General features: G+C 40.3%; 1 protein-coding gene across 1 annotated transcript in view; it reads right to left on the bottom strand.

Moving 5' to 3' along the window:
* hmcn1 (hemicentin 1) overlaps positions 1-20447 on the bottom strand; it is a 113157-nt gene that overhangs the window by 39341 nt on the left and 53369 nt on the right. Inside the window, exons 20-41 of the mRNA XM_088927975.1 lie at positions 19978-20090; positions 17067-17226; positions 16354-16534; positions 15239-15366; positions 10992-11264; positions 9981-10076; positions 9383-9577; positions 8633-8763; positions 7690-7837; positions 6833-6959; positions 6327-6481; positions 5967-6245; positions 5368-5649; positions 4792-4900; positions 4002-4171; positions 3355-3509; positions 2777-2900; positions 2142-2243; positions 1514-1690; positions 1086-1237; positions 868-991; positions 74-249 (exon numbers count right to left, since the gene is read on the bottom strand). Of these exons, the coding sequence (XP_088784101.1) occupies positions 74-249; positions 868-991; positions 1086-1237; positions 1514-1690; positions 2142-2243; positions 2777-2900; positions 3355-3509; positions 4002-4171; positions 4792-4900; positions 5368-5649; positions 5967-6245; positions 6327-6481; positions 6833-6959; positions 7690-7837; positions 8633-8763; positions 9383-9577; positions 9981-10076; positions 10992-11264; positions 15239-15366; positions 16354-16534; positions 17067-17226; positions 19978-20090 (3557 nt within the window). The remainder of the gene's footprint in view (positions 1-73; positions 250-867; positions 992-1085; positions 1238-1513; positions 1691-2141; positions 2244-2776; positions 2901-3354; positions 3510-4001; positions 4172-4791; positions 4901-5367; positions 5650-5966; positions 6246-6326; positions 6482-6832; positions 6960-7689; positions 7838-8632; positions 8764-9382; positions 9578-9980; positions 10077-10991; positions 11265-15238; positions 15367-16353; positions 16535-17066; positions 17227-19977; positions 20091-20447) is intronic.

The following is a 20447-nucleotide window of genomic DNA, read 5'->3' as shown; positions in this document are numbered from 1 at the left end:
AAGACTTCAGATTTGCTGCCTTTATGATACACCCTCGCAGAGGACACGTGACACAGGTTTAATCACGTTTTACCTTCAGGGTACTTCCATCTTCTGACACACTGAGACCAGGCTTCTTGAAAAGCGGTCTGCCATCCTTGTACCAGACAAGGGTTGGCGGAGGTATAGCATTGCTGTGGCACTGCAGCACAGCCGACTGGCCCAGGAGGAAAGATGTGTTCAGCTCCTCTCCCATGATGTTTGGTGGCACTGCCATGAAAGCAAATCATAGGCTTTGTAGTCCTTCACACGACAACAGGTTCATAAGCCTGGATATTAAGCTGTGTTCTGTAGCATTAAATTACCTATCCGTAAACAAGCCTTGTTGCTGACACTAGTGTATCCCTCAGTGAATGCAATCAGGGTGAAACACTGCTCAAAAGCACTACAACTCTGACTTCACTGGGGACTCCAACCCAGTTTTCTCTGGGCAGTGGTCTAGAGGAATAATCACTACTCGCCACTCAAAATCCGGAATGGTTTTACAAATGTCAATGTTGACAAAACAAGGACAGTGCAGAAGAGGGTATTTCTTATATTCAGGAAGTTGTCAAAGAATAATAACAATTACAGCAACAAATATGGTTTTGTTTCTGAGGGCACTGTCCCTTTGCTCTCTTTAAAGGCATGAATTGTTTCAGTTTAGCAAAATGTTGACCAAACCACGCACTGGGTAATGCATTATATGAATATATATATATATGTTAATTATTGACACAGTTAACCTTCTTAACATTTGATTAACAGCTGTCTTTTCTATGTCCATCAGAATTAGACACAAAACAAAAGCCTCAGTGCTGATGTCCTTTTTTATGCAGGTGTCCTCACCGTAGACTTGCAGATCAATCTCTCTCTGCTCCTCTCCAGCTGCATTCACAGCCACACAGGTGTACCTCCCAGCGTCGCTGACCTGAGCACTTGAAATGGCCAGTGAGCGCCCTCCTGACAGCACCTGTGGAAAGAGGTGCACGAAAACAAAACTCAGCCTACCGCTGAAGACAAACGAAACCTGCCGGGGAACGGAGCTGAGAAAGCTGCTTTCTTACTTGAACTCCGTCAGAGAAACTGGCGACAGGACTGCCGTTTTTTAGCCAGGTCAGACTGGGCGCTGGGATGCCTCTGGCCTCACACTCCAGCCTCACAGGACTGTTCACCACCACTGTGACCACGTCACTGCTGCCGGAAATGGAGGGGGGAACTGCACGGACATAGACAAGCATCAGACAGTGTCACTGTAAATGAGTCTTCTAAATGGCTAGCAGGTCATCATAGCATAGGTTTGCAGGTTCATGTGGAAGTCCCATCAACAATATTTTAAAACATGCATATACAAGCAGAAGCAATCTTCATTTGAACTTTTCATTGACTGTTGTTGGAAAAGTTTTTAACACAGTACATTTAAGCTGTCTTGAGAAACAAATGTGATTCCAAACACGAGATGAAAGCAAATGACTTTTTCCGTTTCTTTACTCACCGTACACCAGCAGTCTATAGAAGAGCTCTGCGGTCCCAGCTACACTGATGGCAGCGCATTTATAGAGCCCCATATCTGAGACCTGGGCGTTGTCAATCTGCAAAATCTCACCACGGTTCAGTATTGTCACTCCAGCAGCACCTGAGAGGGGCTGGCCATCCTTGTACCAGGTGATAGCTGACAATCAAAATATCCCAAATTAAAACCCTTAGCCCTGTGGCAAATCATGTCTTTTAAAGGCAGGTGTGACTTCATAGCTGACTCAAAATTAGAGAACAAAAAGAGGCAGGTACAGATGAACATCTTTAACTTCTAAACATTTTTCTTTTTCATTAAAGGACATTTGGTTTTTTATTCTCCTTTGGAATCTGAACATTTTTTTTTACACAATGCGTTTCATTTTCCTCTTAGAAAAAAAAAATCCTCTTGTACTGTATCTCCAGATCTATGATGTTTATGTGACTGCTGTAGAAAATAGACTCCAGCTTGATTGTGACCATCTTCATTCTGAAAGAGATCTACTTGATAACCTAAATGTACAAAGTAAATAGAGCAAACTTTCAATAGGTCTGTCTGAAAAATGACATCCATTTTGAAAATTACATAACAAAAAGCGTAAGCGAATTACCGGGGAGAGGGTTCCCAGATGCCTTACACTCCAGTTGGATGGGATTGTTAATGATGACAGTATCATTCAGAGTCTCTCCTTCATTCTCCACACTGGGAGGTTCTGAGGAGATGAAGAAAAAAAGGCACTCAATTAAAAGTCCTAAATTGGATTTTCTTCCGTAAGGTCAAACACTTTCACGGTTACACAAAGGTTTAATGGGCTGTAGACGCAGGCAAGATGGAGATTCTTGTCTGAACTGTGTCTCCCAGAAGGCTGTGGGGAATGGCCTGCCATCCTCAGTCACCTGGCCAGAGAGAGGGCGTGATAGAAGCATCCAAACGACCGAGCAAAAACGGAGAACTTTGTGAGTGTTAAAAGTTCCAGAGAACGAAACAGTGTGTTTGGAGCAGATAAGTTACCCAGCTACTAGAATGAGAAGCTCAGAAAGAGCTTAAACTTTTGCAATGTAGTGCTGGCTTATTTCCTTTACACTGCAAATAAAAGACCACTTTCTCTTTACCTTTTGGCTGTTTGTTTATGATATCCACTTCGGGGTGTCACAATCATTAGAGAACCACAATTACTGTACCGATTGTTCTCAAGCTGTTGTTTCATGAGGTTCGAAAGTGTGGCTGTGAAGGATTCGTTCATACCATGTACACTAAGGCGTATGTGGTGCTGTGCCTCCCCAGCAGCATTTGTGGCAATACAGGTGTACCTTCCTGCATCTTCTAACAAAGCCTTCACTATCTGCAGGACTCTGCCGGCTGACTCCAGCTGCAGACACAAGCAGACGCAACATGAGCACAGTACTGCCGCAGATACCCGGCTTTGATGAGAGGCCAAACAAAGGGGAAAAAATAAAACTATTCTCATCGATTTCTATGAATGAAAAAAGGAATCAATTCACAAAGTGGGAAAAACGTGATGTAGGAGAGGGAGGCAGAGAAACAAACAACTAAAGTAGAAAGGATAAGAAATTGTATACTGTATAAAGTGAGGTGCAGAACAAATAGCTCAAAAGCTGAAAGAGAATTGAAGAGGTTACAGTGTAACTTCTGCACCATCTGTGTATTTAATTTGGGGTGCAAAAGGTTGGTCACATCTTATTAAATCAATCAGTAAAACATTTTAAAGGGTGGCTTATTTTTTCAAGCTTTAAGGAATTAAAGTCTGATCCAAATAAACCGATTTTTAACTTTTAGTCTCTGCAGTGTTCAGCTCTTGCTACCTTTATGTTTCCTCTTGCTGTGCTGACAGGACGTCCATCCTTCAGCCATGTGATACTTGGGTTAGGAATGCCGTTGGCCACACACTGCAGAGTGATGGGCTTGTGAACTATAACAGAGCGCTCAGAAGGTCCTGCAGAACGAATTGCTGGAGGAACTAGGGCAAATGCCCAAGAAAAAGAAATGTTAAAATAAAGAAATTCCCTAAGCACTTCAAAAAGCTAGTTTGAAAACATTAGGCTGTAAAAAGTACATTAACTTACAGTGGTATAACTATGTATGTGTTTTTAGTGCTCACAACAGTGGCCTGTCAGAGAGAACTTCCCTGAACAAAAAAATGCAAGAAGCAACTAAAATGACAGATGACACATAATATGGTGTGAACGGAACAGATGATTATTTACAGTACCTGAATTCAGTCCCTTCAGTCGGATAGCATTGCCAGTGTGAAACAAATATAGAAATACCATTAATGAAGTAACAATTGGAAAAAATAACAAGTGTTTTTTTTTTCAGGACTGTATTACTCCAAAACTCTTTAAAGTATAATCGGTATTTACAGGAATCATTTCATTGAGTGTGATTTGATTTTCAGGAATGCTTTCTGTATAAAAAAAAATTACAGTAACAACATGCTACTGATATTTACCATGAACAGCTACATCAAAATCCTTCTCCTTGTCTCCAGCCTCATTGGTCGCAACGCACTGATAGCGCCCAGTATCTGAGACCTGGGCACGAGAGATCACCAACTTCTGCCCACCCGACATGATCTTCACCCCATTTCCTTGAACAACTGGCTGGCCATTCTTCAACCACCTAAAGGAAGAAATGAATTCAGGCCTTGGCATCTTACAAATAAAGGGAGGACACATTGACAGCTGTTTATAAACAGAAAATATTAAAAGTTGTTAATTGAAAGGGGAACCGCAGTCCCAATTGCTCAGACTGGTTATTAAATCTTGGAAACAAAATAAATTAATTGATGGTATTTTAACATTTTACAATTTCCAAATTAAGCACAAAATTGTTAACTTTCTGAAAGTACTGTATGGTCGTCATGTTGTCTCAAACCCCTGGTCTCGCCACAGAGCACAGGTTCGAGAGAATTAAGACATGACGACGCCCCTTCCTGCTCACTAGTCACCATAATGACTAATGTAATGTGATAAACGAGCTAATAAGTACAGCTTGTGCAGCAGACATTTCATTGCAGAAATGTTCCAACAGAATCTGCATGCAGATTCAACAAGTAAGTAGTATTTGTAGCCAAACCATCTCGAAGTCCATAGGTTAAATTCAACTCAATTGCACTCATTCAAATCCGTTTTCTGTGCTTTACGCTGTCAGACAGACTTTTTTTGTTTTATTCTCTCTGGAAGTATGACAGGATAACAGGAAGTATAACAGGAAGTGAGAAGATTATGAGGGCAGCTCACGTGATCTGTGGAGTCGGTGTCCCAGTGACTGGACAGTCCATTTCCAGTGGGCTGTTGACCACCACAGTGGTGTCTGTGGTTTCATCTTCCCCTCCCACAGATGGAGGCACTAAAACCAGAGGAGGAATGACAGCAGTGCTTTCAGGCTGACTTTGTCCAATACAGTTGGTGTCAAACCGTAGTTTACAATCAACTGTCAAAAATGTTTAAACCAACCAATGCTGAAAATTAAAACCATTAAACTTAGCTTATACGTACGAGGCCTAAAAGTCTCTACATAGAAGGACAATGAAGTGGATATTATCTTAAGATTTCTAAGAACATACTGGCACACTTAATTTCACCAGTAAGCTAACATGAAAGACAGAATTGTGAGGCAGATGATTGACTGAACAGTTTAGATACAGTATGTTGTATACATGAAGATATTATTTTTTACATTTTAGTAGCAGTGCAGTTCAGTTTTGTGCTTAAAAGAAGCTGCCATTGGCTTCACAACCTTTTGTTTTACACGTTTGAAAACAACCCGTAAGCTTCCATAAAAGGAGTTCAAGAGAATTAAATGAAACAGCATACCTAAAACACTGATGTCATACTTAATTTCCTTTTCCCCAGCAACACTGGTGGCAACACACACATATCTCCCTGAGTCGGACACTGTAGCATTCAGAATCTCCATCTTCTTCCCCTTCTGAAGTATCCTCACATTGTCACTGCTCTTGATTGGGACCCCATCCTTCAGCCAGGTTAGAGCAGGGGGTGGGTGTCCCCCAACTTTGCAATCCAGAGTCAGAGATTTACTAACCATAACTTTCCTTTCAGTCGGGGTGTCCAGGACCCCCTCTATAGTGGGGGGAACTGAGGAGGAATAGCAAACACGCATTACTCAATGTCTCTGTTCCCTATAAAACAGCAGGTAGTAAGAACTATAACGGAGCAGTACAAAATTGGTTGTGCAATGTTCTATAGTTAGAAACAAAAACAAGCTAGTCCACTAAAAGCATTACTCCCTTTGGTGTAGGATAGCAGCACATTTTAAAGCTAAATGACGGATTTTCAATGTATTGTTAAGTAAAATGAAGGGCTATACATGTATTCTTTTGAGCAGCTTGTCGAATTTTTTAACATAGAGAGCAATTTCAGGTTCAGAGCTGAAGAATGGATTAGAGACTCACCGTAAATGTCCAGCATGTATGATTTCTTTGCGCTCCCAGCAATGCTAGTGACATGGCAGGTGTACTGACCGGCATCCGACACCTGCACCTGGGAGATCTTCAGAAACTGGCCCCTGTCCACATAGGCAGCCCTACGGCTGGAAGTGAGGGGACGCCCGTTTTTGTACCAAGTGATTGCCGGCAGGGGGACCCCACGGGCCTCACACTCCAGGGTGACGGAGGAATTGAGGAGAGCCGACATTTCGGTGGTGATGTTTCCGCCTTTAATGCTTGGGGGAACTAGGGAAACGACAAAGGAGAATCAGAAACGGCTGAAGGACATAAATACTGAACTTCCAGGTGAAAACTTTACAGCCTTACCATAAACGTTCAGATTGAAGTCCTTGGTCTGTTTGCCAGCAGTGTTGACCGCACTGCATTGGTAGCGGGCCTGGTCACCCAGACGTGCACTTCTGATCTTCAGAACCTGGCCTCTGTTCACAACCTCAATGTTGGGGTCACCCAAGAACAGTGGTCTGGAGACAAACAGCCCTTTTTAATGTTTTAAAATTCTTAGCTCACTGCTAACAACAGACCACTAAACTCACAGTGACAGAGCTCATAACCGTTAAGAAGATAGTCTTAAAAATGTATATATCTATATATATATTTTAATCCTCCTTGAGCCACCCACACCCTAAAAGATATTTGAAACAAAATTTAACTTTGATATTAAGTGAATCACCTCAGCTCAATCCAGATTTTCATCTGAAACCAAATCATTGGAACTGCCGGATGTCTGCTGAAGCCTTCTTTTATTCTGGAAAAGCCTTATAAAAAAGATGCATATGCACTGAATTTGGCTATATGCAGGACACAGCACTCACTTGTTTTCCTTGTACCACTGAATGGTGGGGAAAGGCACTCCCTTGACTTTGCACTCCAGACTGATCTCATGGTTGAGTATTACAGAGATGTCACGGGGAGAGCTGGCACCAGTTATACTGGGAGGAACTGGGAAGAAAATAGTCCATTCTCAATACAGAGCATCACAAAAAACAATAAACAGCAGGAGGAACATTCAAGATTTCAGATCAGTGGCTCCAGAATGGCTCATTTGGTGAAGTCACTCACTGGGGCGCAGGTTAAGCTCTGATTCGGGTGTGACAGGTTTGATTCTGGGCCATGTGACCAGAGTGCCTGTACATGACTGGCTAAGTACCACTGACAAAAGGGTTGTCCAGGACTCCCTAGTCTTCCCCGGTGACCCTGCAGCCAACTGCAGGCTTCTGGTGCTGTTGGTGAGAAACATGCCTCTCCTCCAGTCAGTACTGAACCTGAACATGAAAGGTGAGCAGGTCCAAGAAGTCTGCCTGCTGTACATGTCCTCAGTTTCCTCCACGTGAAGTTGTAGAGTTCATAGCCGTGCACCAAAACATGGTAAAAGCACAACTCCAAACAGGACAGTTGTGTACACAAAGTAATTGGGGATTCTAAATTAATTTAAAAAAATAATCCAAATTAGATACAAGTAAAGGTTTATTCCGTGCTGAAAAGAAAAAGAGACACAACGTTTTGGCTGTGGAGCCTTCTTTAAAATAATAATTTGGTAATGTGGTAATCCAAATTACTCTGCTTTTTCAAATGGAGTGTATTTTCTGTTACTTTTGTAATGACTAATTACAAAATGTAATGCCTAAAGTAAGTCTAAGCTTGAGACTTGTCCTTTCCACAGAGGACTCACCAAGAACATCCAGGTTAAAGTCTTTCTCTGTGCTGCCGGCAATATTGACAGCCTTGCAGCTGTATCTCCCAGCGTCTGTAGTGGCTGCTTTCAGGAGCCGTAGCGTTTTCCCCTCCTGGAGAATCTGAGTGGAACTGCTGGGCACAACCTGCAGCAGAAACCAGCAGTCAGTCTCAGGAAAACACTGTCATGCAGGCAAAGAAAAAGAAAATCCCAATAAGCAGAAAAGTATAGGACGATCTGGGAGAAAGGTCGAACTCGGAGCTCGCAAGAGCCCAAGCAAACATCAAACCATCCATCTATTTTCGAACCATTTCATCCAATTTGGGGTCACAATGAAGCTGGAGCCTAACGTGGCAGGTGATGGGGACAAGGCACACTCTGGTCAGGACACCATTCCACCGCAGGGCAGACAAACACAAGCACAGACATACACACTCACACTAGGGCCAATTTTCCCAGAAGCCAATTAAATTACCAGCATACTTCTGGACTGTGGAAGGAAACCAGAGCACTCAATGGAAACTCATGCGAACACAGGGAGAGCATAAAAAACTCCATGCAGTTAGCACTTCAGGTCTGGAATTAAGCCAGGGGCCTCAGTGCTGCAAGCCAGCAATATTATCCACTGCGCCACTGTGCTGCCCAGCCATCAAACCCTTATACTAAACTAGTCTCCACACTGGGCATTTGAATGCTGTTAATAACTCAGTTTGTAGATGTCACCATAACAGGAGATACATCATACACTGTGAGATCCCATGCAATCTTTTTGGCTTGTAATGTACTGGGCAGTGAAAAGACTTTTGATGCATTTTTTAGATTGGTTCACGGTGGATGCTGTGAGAGATCAGATTCATGAAATCTAAGGTGCTACGGAAAGATATAGCATTTCAGTTGATAGAAGTAAGAACTTTCTACTCATCACAAACTTCATACGCACAGGATCTCCATCCTTGAACCAGGTGATGACTGGAGTGGGTGTTCCTGATACATCACAGAACAAGCTCATGGGCTGGTTTGCCAGAACTGACACATTGGCAGGCCTGTCATTGTCGCGGACATCTGGAGGGACTACACAGACAAATGGAACAAACCCTGAACTTCAGTCTCCAAACCTAATTTCCTTTCAGTTCCAGATTCAGTCACGGACTATGTTAAAAATACTGGATCAAGTCCTGATCAAAGGCACAAAGAGCTGACAAATTTGTTACAAAAGACCTTTTTTTTAAACACATGAAACATTGGACAGTCCATAAATGACCTTTTGCAATAAATACTGTAACGCCCTCGCCTGGTGGTGAGGAGGAAGCGCCCCTAGGCGCTCGTAGTACCACTGGGCATGCTGGGAGTGGTAGCCGGGGAGAGTCTGAGGGTCAGCACGATGACCAGCGGCTGACCCTACCTGTGTAAATAATGTCCTAGTAATTCTAGTGCCCTGTGTAGTCCTGTAAAAGTGTAGTGTGTTGTTAGGTAATTACCACCCTAAATATGTGTACGTGTTCCGTCAGTCTCCTCATGTGTGCGTAGATCCTGTGTTGGGTTTTTTGTGGTTGAAAACGAATAAAGCTAATGCTTGTTTGTTAATTGCGTCTCCACTCGTCCTTGTTCTGAAAAGAACCTGCAAACGCTACAATACTATAACACTTTTTTGTTCCATTTGATCATTTGCTTTGATAGGAAGTGAGCTCACCATGCACTTTCAGCTGGTACTTTCTCTCGGTGGTGCCAGCTTCATTAACAGCCACACAGGTGTACTCCCCGTTGTCCAGTGGGGATAAAGAGGCCAGGATAAGGAGAGTCCCATCCTCCAGAATGGACACACCTGGTTCAGTGCCCCTCAGCTCATGTCCATTCCGAAGCCATTTGATAACAGGTTTTGGAGTACCTGATATCACCAGCAGAAATGTCAATCAGTGGGGAAAATCTCCTTAAATATCTGAGGCTTGAAAGGGTTTATTCCAGCTTAACCGTGTTCAAACTATCCACATTTTAGGAAGAAAACGGCATGCTGTCCACAAAGGACCTGAACAATTACAAATTGCCTTTTAAAGCAAGTCTGAAAACACGTGAAAATGACAATGCATAAATTAGCAAAAGAAACTGGGTCACTGTGATTAAAACCTCTTGTACACCATACAGTGCTACACAGCTCCCCGTGAGATGTGTTCCAAGTTCTGCAGGATGTTTCATTTAATATTGTTTCTCTTCTTTAGCAGCGAATGGGTGTAATGTAGAATGAATGCGATTAAAGAGAAAGCAAATCTGGAATAACGTTGTCCAGATCTTACCTTTAGCAGGGCAGGGGAAGGCAATGCGCTGGTTGGCCACCCTCTCCTGGAAAGGAGTGTTGTATGGAGGTTCTAGATCTTCAACAACTGGCGGAACTAAAGGAGGAAAACAGTCATACAATCCACATCAGGAAGCCTGCTTTTACCAGATGCATAATGACCTTGAATTTATCACATGAACCATCCTACATTATCATTTATATAAGAAGTGTTGCCACCTTTGCAGATCTCAGGACCTAAGTAAGGTCAGGCCTGGTCATTAATGAAATGGGAGCCTCAAGGGCTATCAAGCTTCTACGCTATGTTTTGTTAGAGGAGCAGTAGATGGCACACTTCCCTCTGGAGTAGAATTTGGAAAACAGTGCTGCATTATGGCAGCTGGGAACACTATATTGAAGGAAGTTCAACCTAACTACTTAGTTACTGGATTCCATGACCCTCATAAAGGAAAGGTTTTAACCCTAATGTCCCAGTTAAAGTTCACTCGGGATTTGCACAATTCACCATACCAAAAATCCCTCCCCTATTTCAACTAGTGAAGCAACTAATCATTTTTCCACTTGATCTGCTTGATTTCTGCTTCACACGACTTACTGCAGTTGTGGAATGTGTTTTAGTGTTGAAAGGCAATGGATGTTCCTCCTATATATCAGTTATTTTGGGGTCATTTGAGATTAAAAGCATGGCAGAAATGTAACTATGATTGATCATATCATTGATTGAACTACAGCTTGAATGGGAGATGTTCTATAGAAATCCAAAGGTCTTCCTCGTTCTAAGTTATCTTCTAGATATTGGTTTGATGCTGTAATTGGACTGTAAGAATCCAACAACAAGTTACAGGGAGATTTCATAAAGCTTCTTAATATTACATTTTGCCCATTTTTGTGCAACTGGATGTTTCTGGTAAGAATACTTTAGGGTGTTTAAGAGAAGAACCACAATCTGTTTGGTTTTTTGTAGCATTAAAAATGACCAAGGAGTTAAGTGTGAAGCACGTGAGTTGCCAACCTTGGACCTGTAGCTGGATTTCTGCTTCATCCTGTCCGGCCACACTGCTGGCAACACAGGTGTAGATCCCATCATTTGCCAGGCTGACCCCACTGATTGTGAGAGTCCCCTCTGGAGAGCTGCTGTACTGGGTCCCTTCTAGCTGCAGGGCACTGCCATCCTTAAGCCATCTGATCAGAGGTTTGGGCAACCCCTGGGCAATGCAGGGGATGTCAATTGTGTGGCCCACTTGTACTTTCATGACCCGTGGACCAGCCTGGATACGTGGAGGCACTGGATTATTCAAAAGGAAAAAAGCAACCAATTATTTTTCAGACCACTTTCCCTTTGTCAGCATCAGACTGACTGTAAGTGAGAGGAGGCCTCTCTGGCCCTTTATGTTCATTTGTTTCAATTGTAGTCACATGACAAATAATGTTACATACGTAGCTACGCCATGCTGATTGAGTGTTAAGGCCAGGGCGAAGGGTGAAGCAGCTATCTGTGGCAGAAAACTTTGACGATTTGAAAAAAACAACTAGGGCTCTGCACTTCTATCTAGCATATTGAGGATTCACATTCTGGGTGGGGAGCCTCTGTTTTACCCTTGAGCAAAGTACTGCACTCACATTGCTTCAGTAAAATCCACAGCTGTACAATGTGTATACATTGCACTGAATAAAATAAGTTAAGAACACAAATGTGGACTTGTTGGCTGAAGGGCAGCTGAGGAATTGGGAATCTCCAGACTTGAATATAGGCAATTCAAAAAACAAGCTACAAGGCTTTTTCACATCTGTAAATGTTATATCCTTGTACGCAAACTAGGAAGAAAACCGTACCTGAAAGGAACCATTTAATGCAGCTACTGTAGCTCATAAAACTTAAGATGCCTGTCTCCAGGAGCAGGGAGGAAACTGGAGCACCTTACGACAGCTCACAAGAAAATGGAGACAACAAGCAAACTCCACATGGGCAGGATGCCAAAGCCAGAATCACACCTAGGACCCTGGAGCTATGGACCAGCAGCATTAACTCTATCACTCATCGTGTGAATAAAGCAAGGCTAAGAAGGACTTGGCATTGCTGATGTTTGGTTCCGAAAAGAATTTCATTTCAATCCAGGTCTTTCAAACAAAAATAAAAGAGGACCAAGTATATGTTTTTTATTATTCCTTTACTTTAGAAAGGTAAAATGTTTTCCCTGTTGGCTTTTTTAAAATTCATATTTATTGGCGCTCATAAATGTTCTGAGCAACGCTGTTGTACTGTTGTACCAGATGCAGTGACTGTTCAGATTTCACTTTTGGAAAAGCATAAATGCTATTGTAAAGTCTTGTAAAGAAATCAGTAAAATGGCGACTTTTGGAATTTAATCTACTGATTGTTCACCTTTCTTATTGCATAATACCAACTGCATTTTTTTTCAAATATTTGTACAGTTTTGCAAAAAGGATAAATTATTTGCTGGTATCCTCAAAATACACTCAAGCAAACTTTAAAAAAAATTAACACCCTTCCCCCCCATAATAGTTTTATGCTTTATGCATAGCTATTCAGGAAATTACCACTGTACTTCTGGAACATGTATGGTTAGATTTTCCACATTGAACTAACTGAGTCAAACTGCTATAACAGGAAAAATTCTGTTTGAGTTTTATGAGCAGATACAGTTTGGAAGCCGATTTTGAGTCCAGCGACACGAGCTGAAAAGACATTAACAGGTAACATTTGCAGTGGTTCATTTCTCCCATTCAAATAGTTAGGTTTTCACCAATGGTATCACCAAATGCTATCACAACTAGTAAAAATTCAAAAAGTATTGTTAGAAAGAAATATCTATTATTTATTTATAAGTGATAAAATATAGTAGCATTATTCTGCATAACCCAAAGACCTTCATGATAAATAAACACTCATACAGAAATCATTTAAAAATGATCCTTTTGCAGAAGATTACAGAAGAAGTATGAGAACGTTTTCCAGGTATGAATTCCTTAAAACCCAAATATACCGGTTCAATGTTTTGACCTCAAGAATACCTCATTGAATTGAAAATAAGCCACATTCCTGAATTCTCAGTGTTGCAAATTAAACAACAGGTTAATGTTAGATGTTATAAGATGGTACAAAGAGTACTGGATATCAGTGATCTAGCACAAAAATAGCCAGTAAACAGTTCATATGTACAGTAGCAGTATGAGATACATGTGAACTTTAATGCTTCAGAAGGGAGTGAAATCAGGAATCCTAGAAGTTGATAGTGATGTGAAGTCAGTGTCTAAAGATCACGTTCTGAGATTCTGTGACATCCACAGACATTCAGTTCTGTGTTCTGTAGTGCAGCCCCAGCAAACTCTTAGAAACTGCAATAAAAGAAGCTTTATGCAATATCACAAATTAAGTAGCAGTCTAATTATAACAGAAAACAGAAAAGAGATCCTGTTTAAACACTGCCTTTCGCCTTCTAAAAAAGACAGAAAAGCACTCAGGCAAGTGAAGATCAACAAGTGACAAAGGTGAAAAAAAGTCCTACTGAAATATGAGTTATAAAGGTTGGCGAAAAGCTGGGACCAAGAGATTCTACTCTACCTTAGGTTTTCCTAAAGCCTGTAGCCAAACACAAAGACCTCTCAACCCATCTACCCATTTAAAAGTAGGTCAGTCTTAATGCTTCAGTTAAGGGCTAAGGGCTAAAATCTGAAATAATATATGCAGGCTTGATTCTAAAATTAGAGAACATGGTCCATTCCTTCCTTCCTGATCTGCTGCCATCACACACAGGAATCTTCCACATGAGGCCACCCAAGTGAATGAGATTAGCTCATACTTGCCTTTCTTTCCCACTCTGTATTAGCATAAAAGAAAATCATTTTATAGGTTTATAATGGTTAACTAAAAGTAATACACTGTGCAGTATCTTATTGAAATCAAATGGAAACTCTTAAACACTAAACCCAGAATGAAATAAAAGATCTGATGAAGATGCGATTTTAACTTAATTTGATGTGGTAATCCACTTTTTGTTTTGGCAGACCAGGGAGCATAGCTGTTGCTTTTTATTATTTGCAGTTTGCTGGCTAAAAGAACTATGTAGATAATCCAGTCCCACAGAGTATCTGCATAAACATCGTGCTGGAAATGAATGGACCTTCCGAAACACTTTTAAGAATAACTGAACTCAATATTTTCCAATTATTTTTCGTTTGGAATTTGGAATAGCAGTTTGCGTGCTTTATCAAACCTTGGCTTGCAGCTATGAGGCTCATTACCCTACACAGTTGAGAATGAAGTTTTGGATCAGAATCCTTCGACCTTCCCACTTCTGAGCCATTTGTCTTGAAGCAAATCCAAGGGAGAAATGTCCCATACTGGAACCACACTGGAGGAGACCAATTTCAGACTAATAATTTGATTCAGTGAAGTATATGTTCCCCTTAAATGAGAGGAAGGTTGCATTAATTCTTTGAAGAAAGTCTGAACCCTAACCTACCCAAACCCTTAGCTAGGGTTAGGGTTAGGATTCCCACAAATCATATTGATGTCATGGCTGTGTTTTAGTGCTGATATGAAATTTAGGAAAGGTGATATTTCAATGTTATCTTCACATACAGTATATTGCTCTATACACTACATTGCCCTAAAAGGGAATGTTGTCTAAATTGCCCTAAGAGCAAATGTTTGAAAGGAAGTGATTATACTTTTCACATTTTTGCATTTGACATTGAATGCACTGGCATATTAACACATACAGCTAAACTTTATTGGGTTTTAACCTTGCCTTTTACCCTGGTTAACCCTTAAACCATCCTCATTGAGAACACTATTCAACATTAAATTTCCAATAACAGAATATTTCTCAAAAAACAGAATTTTTCCATTGTTGATACATTTGCCTTTGCTTTCGGGGCAATTAAAGACATCATTCCCTTTTAGGGCAATGCCATTTATGTAAGAAAAAAAATGTGAACACTGAAATATCACATTTCCTAAATTTCATATCTGCCATACCATCAAACATTCTCTACGTTTTGTAGGAATCCTAACCCTAACCTACCCAAATCCTTAGATAAGGTTAGGGTTAGGATTCCTACAAAACGTAGAGAATTAGGGTTCAAACTTTCTTCAAAGAAATAACGCAACCTTCCACTCATTTGAATGGGAAATATACTTCAAGGAATAAAATGTATTAGTTTTTATCAGGAATTAAATTTTTTTGTGGATAAAAAGTTAGAAAAATCTAAAATTACAGAAATTATCATCCTCACCATTGACACTGAGTTTCACTGCCTGAGTGACGTTGCCCGCTATGTTTGTAGCAACACACAGATACATCCCACTGTCCGACACCCGGGTCTCAATAATCTTCATGGACCCAGAGCTCAGCTGGGTGTGCCTGTAAGTCAAAGCAAACGCACAAGACTTACATAGCATTTGTCTTGAATTACAATTTATTTAGAATACGAGAAGGAACAGTAATTGAAAGGATAATGTTTTACTTTTGACCATTTGAGTTAGAGCACAGGTTTTTTCTGCTTCCTGGCAAGCAACAAACATATCTTTAACCAAAAGTAAAATGTAAAGTTTGAAGTTGAACTACACATTTCTAAAAATGCAACCATATGAGTTTTTCCCAAATGGGTTTTACAAGTTTACAAGAAATTGACTTCTGCAATGAGCATGCGTGCTCTGTGAAATGCTGAAGACTATTCTACAACACCCAACATCGTAAAACACCATACAATGGATAGTGTTCTGACAAATTATGGCACAATGTCTCTGTTGGCCGACTGATCATCCTAAGCACATTGTACTGCACAGTAAGTTTACTGCAAGTTTGAAAGATTTAGCAATTACCCATTACATCAATGTCACAAGCCCCCAGACAATGCTAGCCTCAGCCACACCTATTCACTGGCTGATGCATAGCTGCCAAATGAACAGCAACTACTGCTTATTTCACTGGCAGCTAAAATAAATCCTGGAAAGCTGTATGAATTCTGATGTCAGTTTAACATCCCTCCCAGATATATGGACACAATCTGATGAATAAATCCAATATCAGTACTTTTTAGAGACGAATGGGAAAATACCTGGAGCCAAAGACAGTGAGAAAAAATGTTTGGTTTCACACAATGGTTAATTTTTCTGCAGTACAATGAAAACCCTTGTGCATGAAATGGAAAGAGTTGTACAATAAAGTTGCAATGCATGATACTTTCACTGTAGTACAGAGTAGTGCTTATGGCATTTTGATGAGTATCTTCAATCTGCTGAGTTAATACCATATAAGCCATGAAGATTTAGACAAAAAGTATAACTTTCCATTTATGTCTTAATAGCAGCATACAAGAAATGGTATTTTGTTACAATGTGAACTTGCCTAGGGGAGAAAGGGGAGATGAGCTGTCGATCCTTTGCCCAGGTGATTATGGGTGGAGGGACGCTCTGGACCTCACATGGTAGAATCACACCTTCTCCTGCTGTCACTGAAATCTCCAGTAATCCATCTCCCTCAGGCTCACCTTCCTGCCTCCCACCAGGGACAGACACCCTGGGCTTCACTGGATAAACAGACACGGCAAGCCTTGCACATTAAAAAGATTGGCATGGAAAAAAAAGTCAAAGCACAGTTTTCAAGAACATTGTTAAAAGAACATTAATAGCAGGCCGCCCTTCAAAATACTTTAGGGAAAAAATTATTAAAGAAAAAGGAAGGAAAGGAAGGGGTCACTTTCTGCTGCTTTAAATGCATTTTCTCTTGCTTTTACTCCTACCCACCCCCCAGTACTGTAGGTGCCCTCATCACAGTTAGCACTGATTGGAGGAGGGATGCAGCTCTCAATGATAAAACTGCCAACTCACAGGGACTTTTCAGGCATGCTGTCAATTTGGCACTACAGCTTAGAGAACCTCAATCAAAATCAAAAGTCAGCTAATGATCAGATTCAAACCACCCACATCTGGACTTAATGGTTCAAGCAAGTGCTCTGAATGAGCACAGGTGCTGATTAAGCCAAGTTGGACCGAAATGACTGCTTTTTGTGTGAGGTAGCGTGTCCATCTGTAGGAGACTGGTAGGAAATATTCCCTTACCATACACAGTGAGCTGCACTTTTCTGGAACTGTAGCCTGCAGCGTTAGTCGCTGTGCACACAAATTCGCCCGACTCTTCCCCCGTGGGCGAGGCAATGTGCAGACTGCCATCCGGGGCCAGAGAAAAGGCACTGCCACTGAGGTCGATCAGTGCCCCCCTCTTCAAAACAGAACGGAAACAGACAGTCATTAATACAGGAGAGAGGCTGAAACAGTACTTTAAAGCATTGTCGGTTCTCCTCTGTTTCATTATGTTCTCATGTATCCTGCTTCTGTGGCTGCTTCTACTTTTGATAAACAGCAGCGTCTTCCATCTGAAGCACTGAGTTCCACCCAAGATGTTTTACTGTTCAGCAAAAAACGTCTCAGTGGTGAGTATCCAGATGTGCTGTGGAGGGTGTTTTCCCTCGATTACATATTGTGGTGTATGGCAATATAACTGACAACATCAAGAGAAAATTAAGAGCACAGTTATAGTATTAAACATAGTACACATCAGTATTGTGTCAGTGCTTTACAGTATTATTATGCCAGAATCCCAAGACTAGATTACTGCTCTTAAAATGTCTCATACTGAACACAATCCATTGCTTGGTTTGTTTTGGAATACTTAAACAGTTCATTAAAATAAGATGTGTTTTCTAAGCAAGACAATTTTTTTTACTAATATCAGGTGATATTTTCTTAGACTTGATGTAGTTGTATTATTTGAAAATGGGAAATTCTTGAATGGGAGTCCCACCCTACTGTTACTGCTAAAGAAGTTAATAAAACATACTAAGGTTTAGAAGTGGATGACCCTTAATATTCTACTGTTTATACCAACATGCTGATAAATAACAGCATTGTCTAAAGGCAAAGTAAAGAAGTAACATACTGTGTATACATTTTCTTTCACGTTTGTTTCTTGGATCTATTCTATTAAGGCTTCAAATCTAAAACTTGGTTCATGTACTGTATATGAAAGATGATCAGTTTAGTCATTTCTGGACTTTCTTCTTGTTCCCATACATTGCTGAGTTCTCTTAACTCTGGCTCTGACTCCTCATCCTCAAATTAGCTTCCCACATGTTATGTTACAAGCAAACTAAGCAGCCGAGTGAAAAAAAACATTAGTTTCAAATTAAAAACTGCACCAGTGAGATGTGAAAAACAGTTGTGTTACTTGCTCTTCCATATCTCAGAGTTATACTGTCAGATTGATAGAGGTCGATGTGGTTTACATTCAACATTTACTTGATAGAAGCAAGCTGCTGTTCTCTGAACATAGGGGCATTTATTGACATTGCTAAAACGATTGAGTAACTAAAAAGTGACACAGATTTTTAGATGTTATAAAATCACATTCACGCACACAACTTTCAACAAAACGCAATTGGTTTTTTTAAAAATATGTTTTGTCACTCATACTAACACGTTTCTTGCTCCAAAGACATTTATCTTATTTAACTAGAACTTAGCAGCTTGATAAAAGCATAACGGATGTAAAACTGCAAGTTAAATAAACAGCAAAAACATTCATCCTTTTATATTTAGATGGTATTAAAAAGATCCAGATGATTTAAACAACAAATGAAAATAGGGTATATTTGAGTTTTCTGGGAAGCCAGTTAATTCTTTGAGTTCCTAATGCTGGTTTGCTTCTCCAGTGCAGATTGAGATACATCGTAACTTTCAACGCAGGATTTCATATGGAATGAAGCTGTTATACTGAAAAAGGAAGGCAACAGAACCATACCAATTCAACAGCTGGTGCTGAACTTAAAAGTCTAGAGTTTCATTTGCCTCAGATGTCTCATTGAGCTTAATAGTGCAAATTTGTACCAGCCACAGAAACAAACCTGCGTGCTTAAGTAGAAAAAAACATTCTTAGTGCTCCATGTGGATTTACTGCAGTGTGTTCTCTTTATTATTGAACCATTGTTCAAACAGGATGGACTTTAGGAGATGAAAATTAGATAAAGCTGCATAAGACACTGGTGTCGCAGTGGAACAATAACTGTGCGCTTTGACATACAGTATGTGCCTAAATGTGGGAAAGTAAAAGTCTGGAAATGAGTTTTACATGGAACACTGCTAAAAAAAAGAATATTCTGAGTCTTCCCAAAATAGGTCAAACTAAGGCATTGTCTTAGAATGTAATGCAAAACTTTTTTGATCTGAATAGCCAAATTTCCCATTGAATAGATTTTATTTCATAACTCCTAATACTATCAGTTTTAGACACCGGAAGGCCCGGGGCCATTAATCATACAGCACATACCATATATTTTAACATCCCATACAAGTGTATGAAAATGTCATCCAAGCATTCCAATCCCAAAAGGTATGTATTTAACTAATAACATTTTTTCTATAAAAGAGGACCCTAACTAGTCATTAATTTCTGAAAATACACATTCTGTATATTAGTAACTGTATTACCGGGCATGGCCAGGTAATTATAACCTTTCTGAAAGACTCAGTGAAAGAAGTTCAACATCATGTCCAAGAGCTTTTTTTGCTTTTGTGTTTTATTAACTGTGAGGACTTTGCTCCATGACATATCACTTTGGCTTGAACGAAGTCCCTGATGACCTGGTCTGTGTTTGATCTAAGGTTTAACACATACTTCATCCAGAAGATTGTCTGTCTGTGCATTTATCCTTATATTCAGAGGAAGTATCACCAATACTAATACAAATACCTCCTCATCAGAAACTACAGTACTCTCCCTTTTATTCCTGCAGACATGAGAGACATTTTGTCATGGGAACATCTAGATCTAGATAATAAAATTTAGAATATTTAATACAAATTTCTTTGATATATATATACCTTTAGAATTAGATTTGTTATGTGATGAAGGATGAAAAAAAGACTTCAAAAGAGAAAATGTTTTAAATATAATAATCACAGAATTTAAATTTACCTTTGACCAGGTAATGTCGGGCTTTGGCACTCCACTTGCTCTGCATGGGAGTGTTATCTGGACTCCTTCAATGGTGCTGAATACCTGTGGTCCATGCTGAATGGTTGGGATAACTAGAAATACAGACAATAGGCTAGTGACATGATGCCAGGCTGAACCCCTGATATCCAAGGAGTGATTTTCATCAAAACACAAAACTGTCCTCAAAGAAATTGCAGACAAATCAGCAGATATACAGTACAATGCAGTTGTACAAGTGAATGTTTTCAAATTAAACTTGCACCTTCACCTAGTTTCTGCATGCAGACTGAAAAAAGAAAAGCTTTCCAAAACATCCATTCAATATTTTTGCTCATCTTTTTTTGATCATTTTCTCAGGCTTTATCCACTCTGGAATATTGGCTCTCCTGGAAAGAAAGTTAATGTTAGCTAGATCCACAAGGATCGGACTACTTACATCTCTGTAAGGA

This window comes from Atractosteus spatula, chromosome 11, assembly GCF_055471065.1.
Source record: "Atractosteus spatula isolate fAtrSpa1 chromosome 11, fAtrSpa1.hap1, whole genome shotgun sequence".
NCBI classification, from domain to species: Eukaryota; Metazoa; Chordata; class Actinopteri; order Semionotiformes; family Lepisosteidae; genus Atractosteus; species Atractosteus spatula.
Note: the sequence above shows the minus strand (reverse complement) of the source record. Positions and strands in the feature narration are given on the sequence as shown.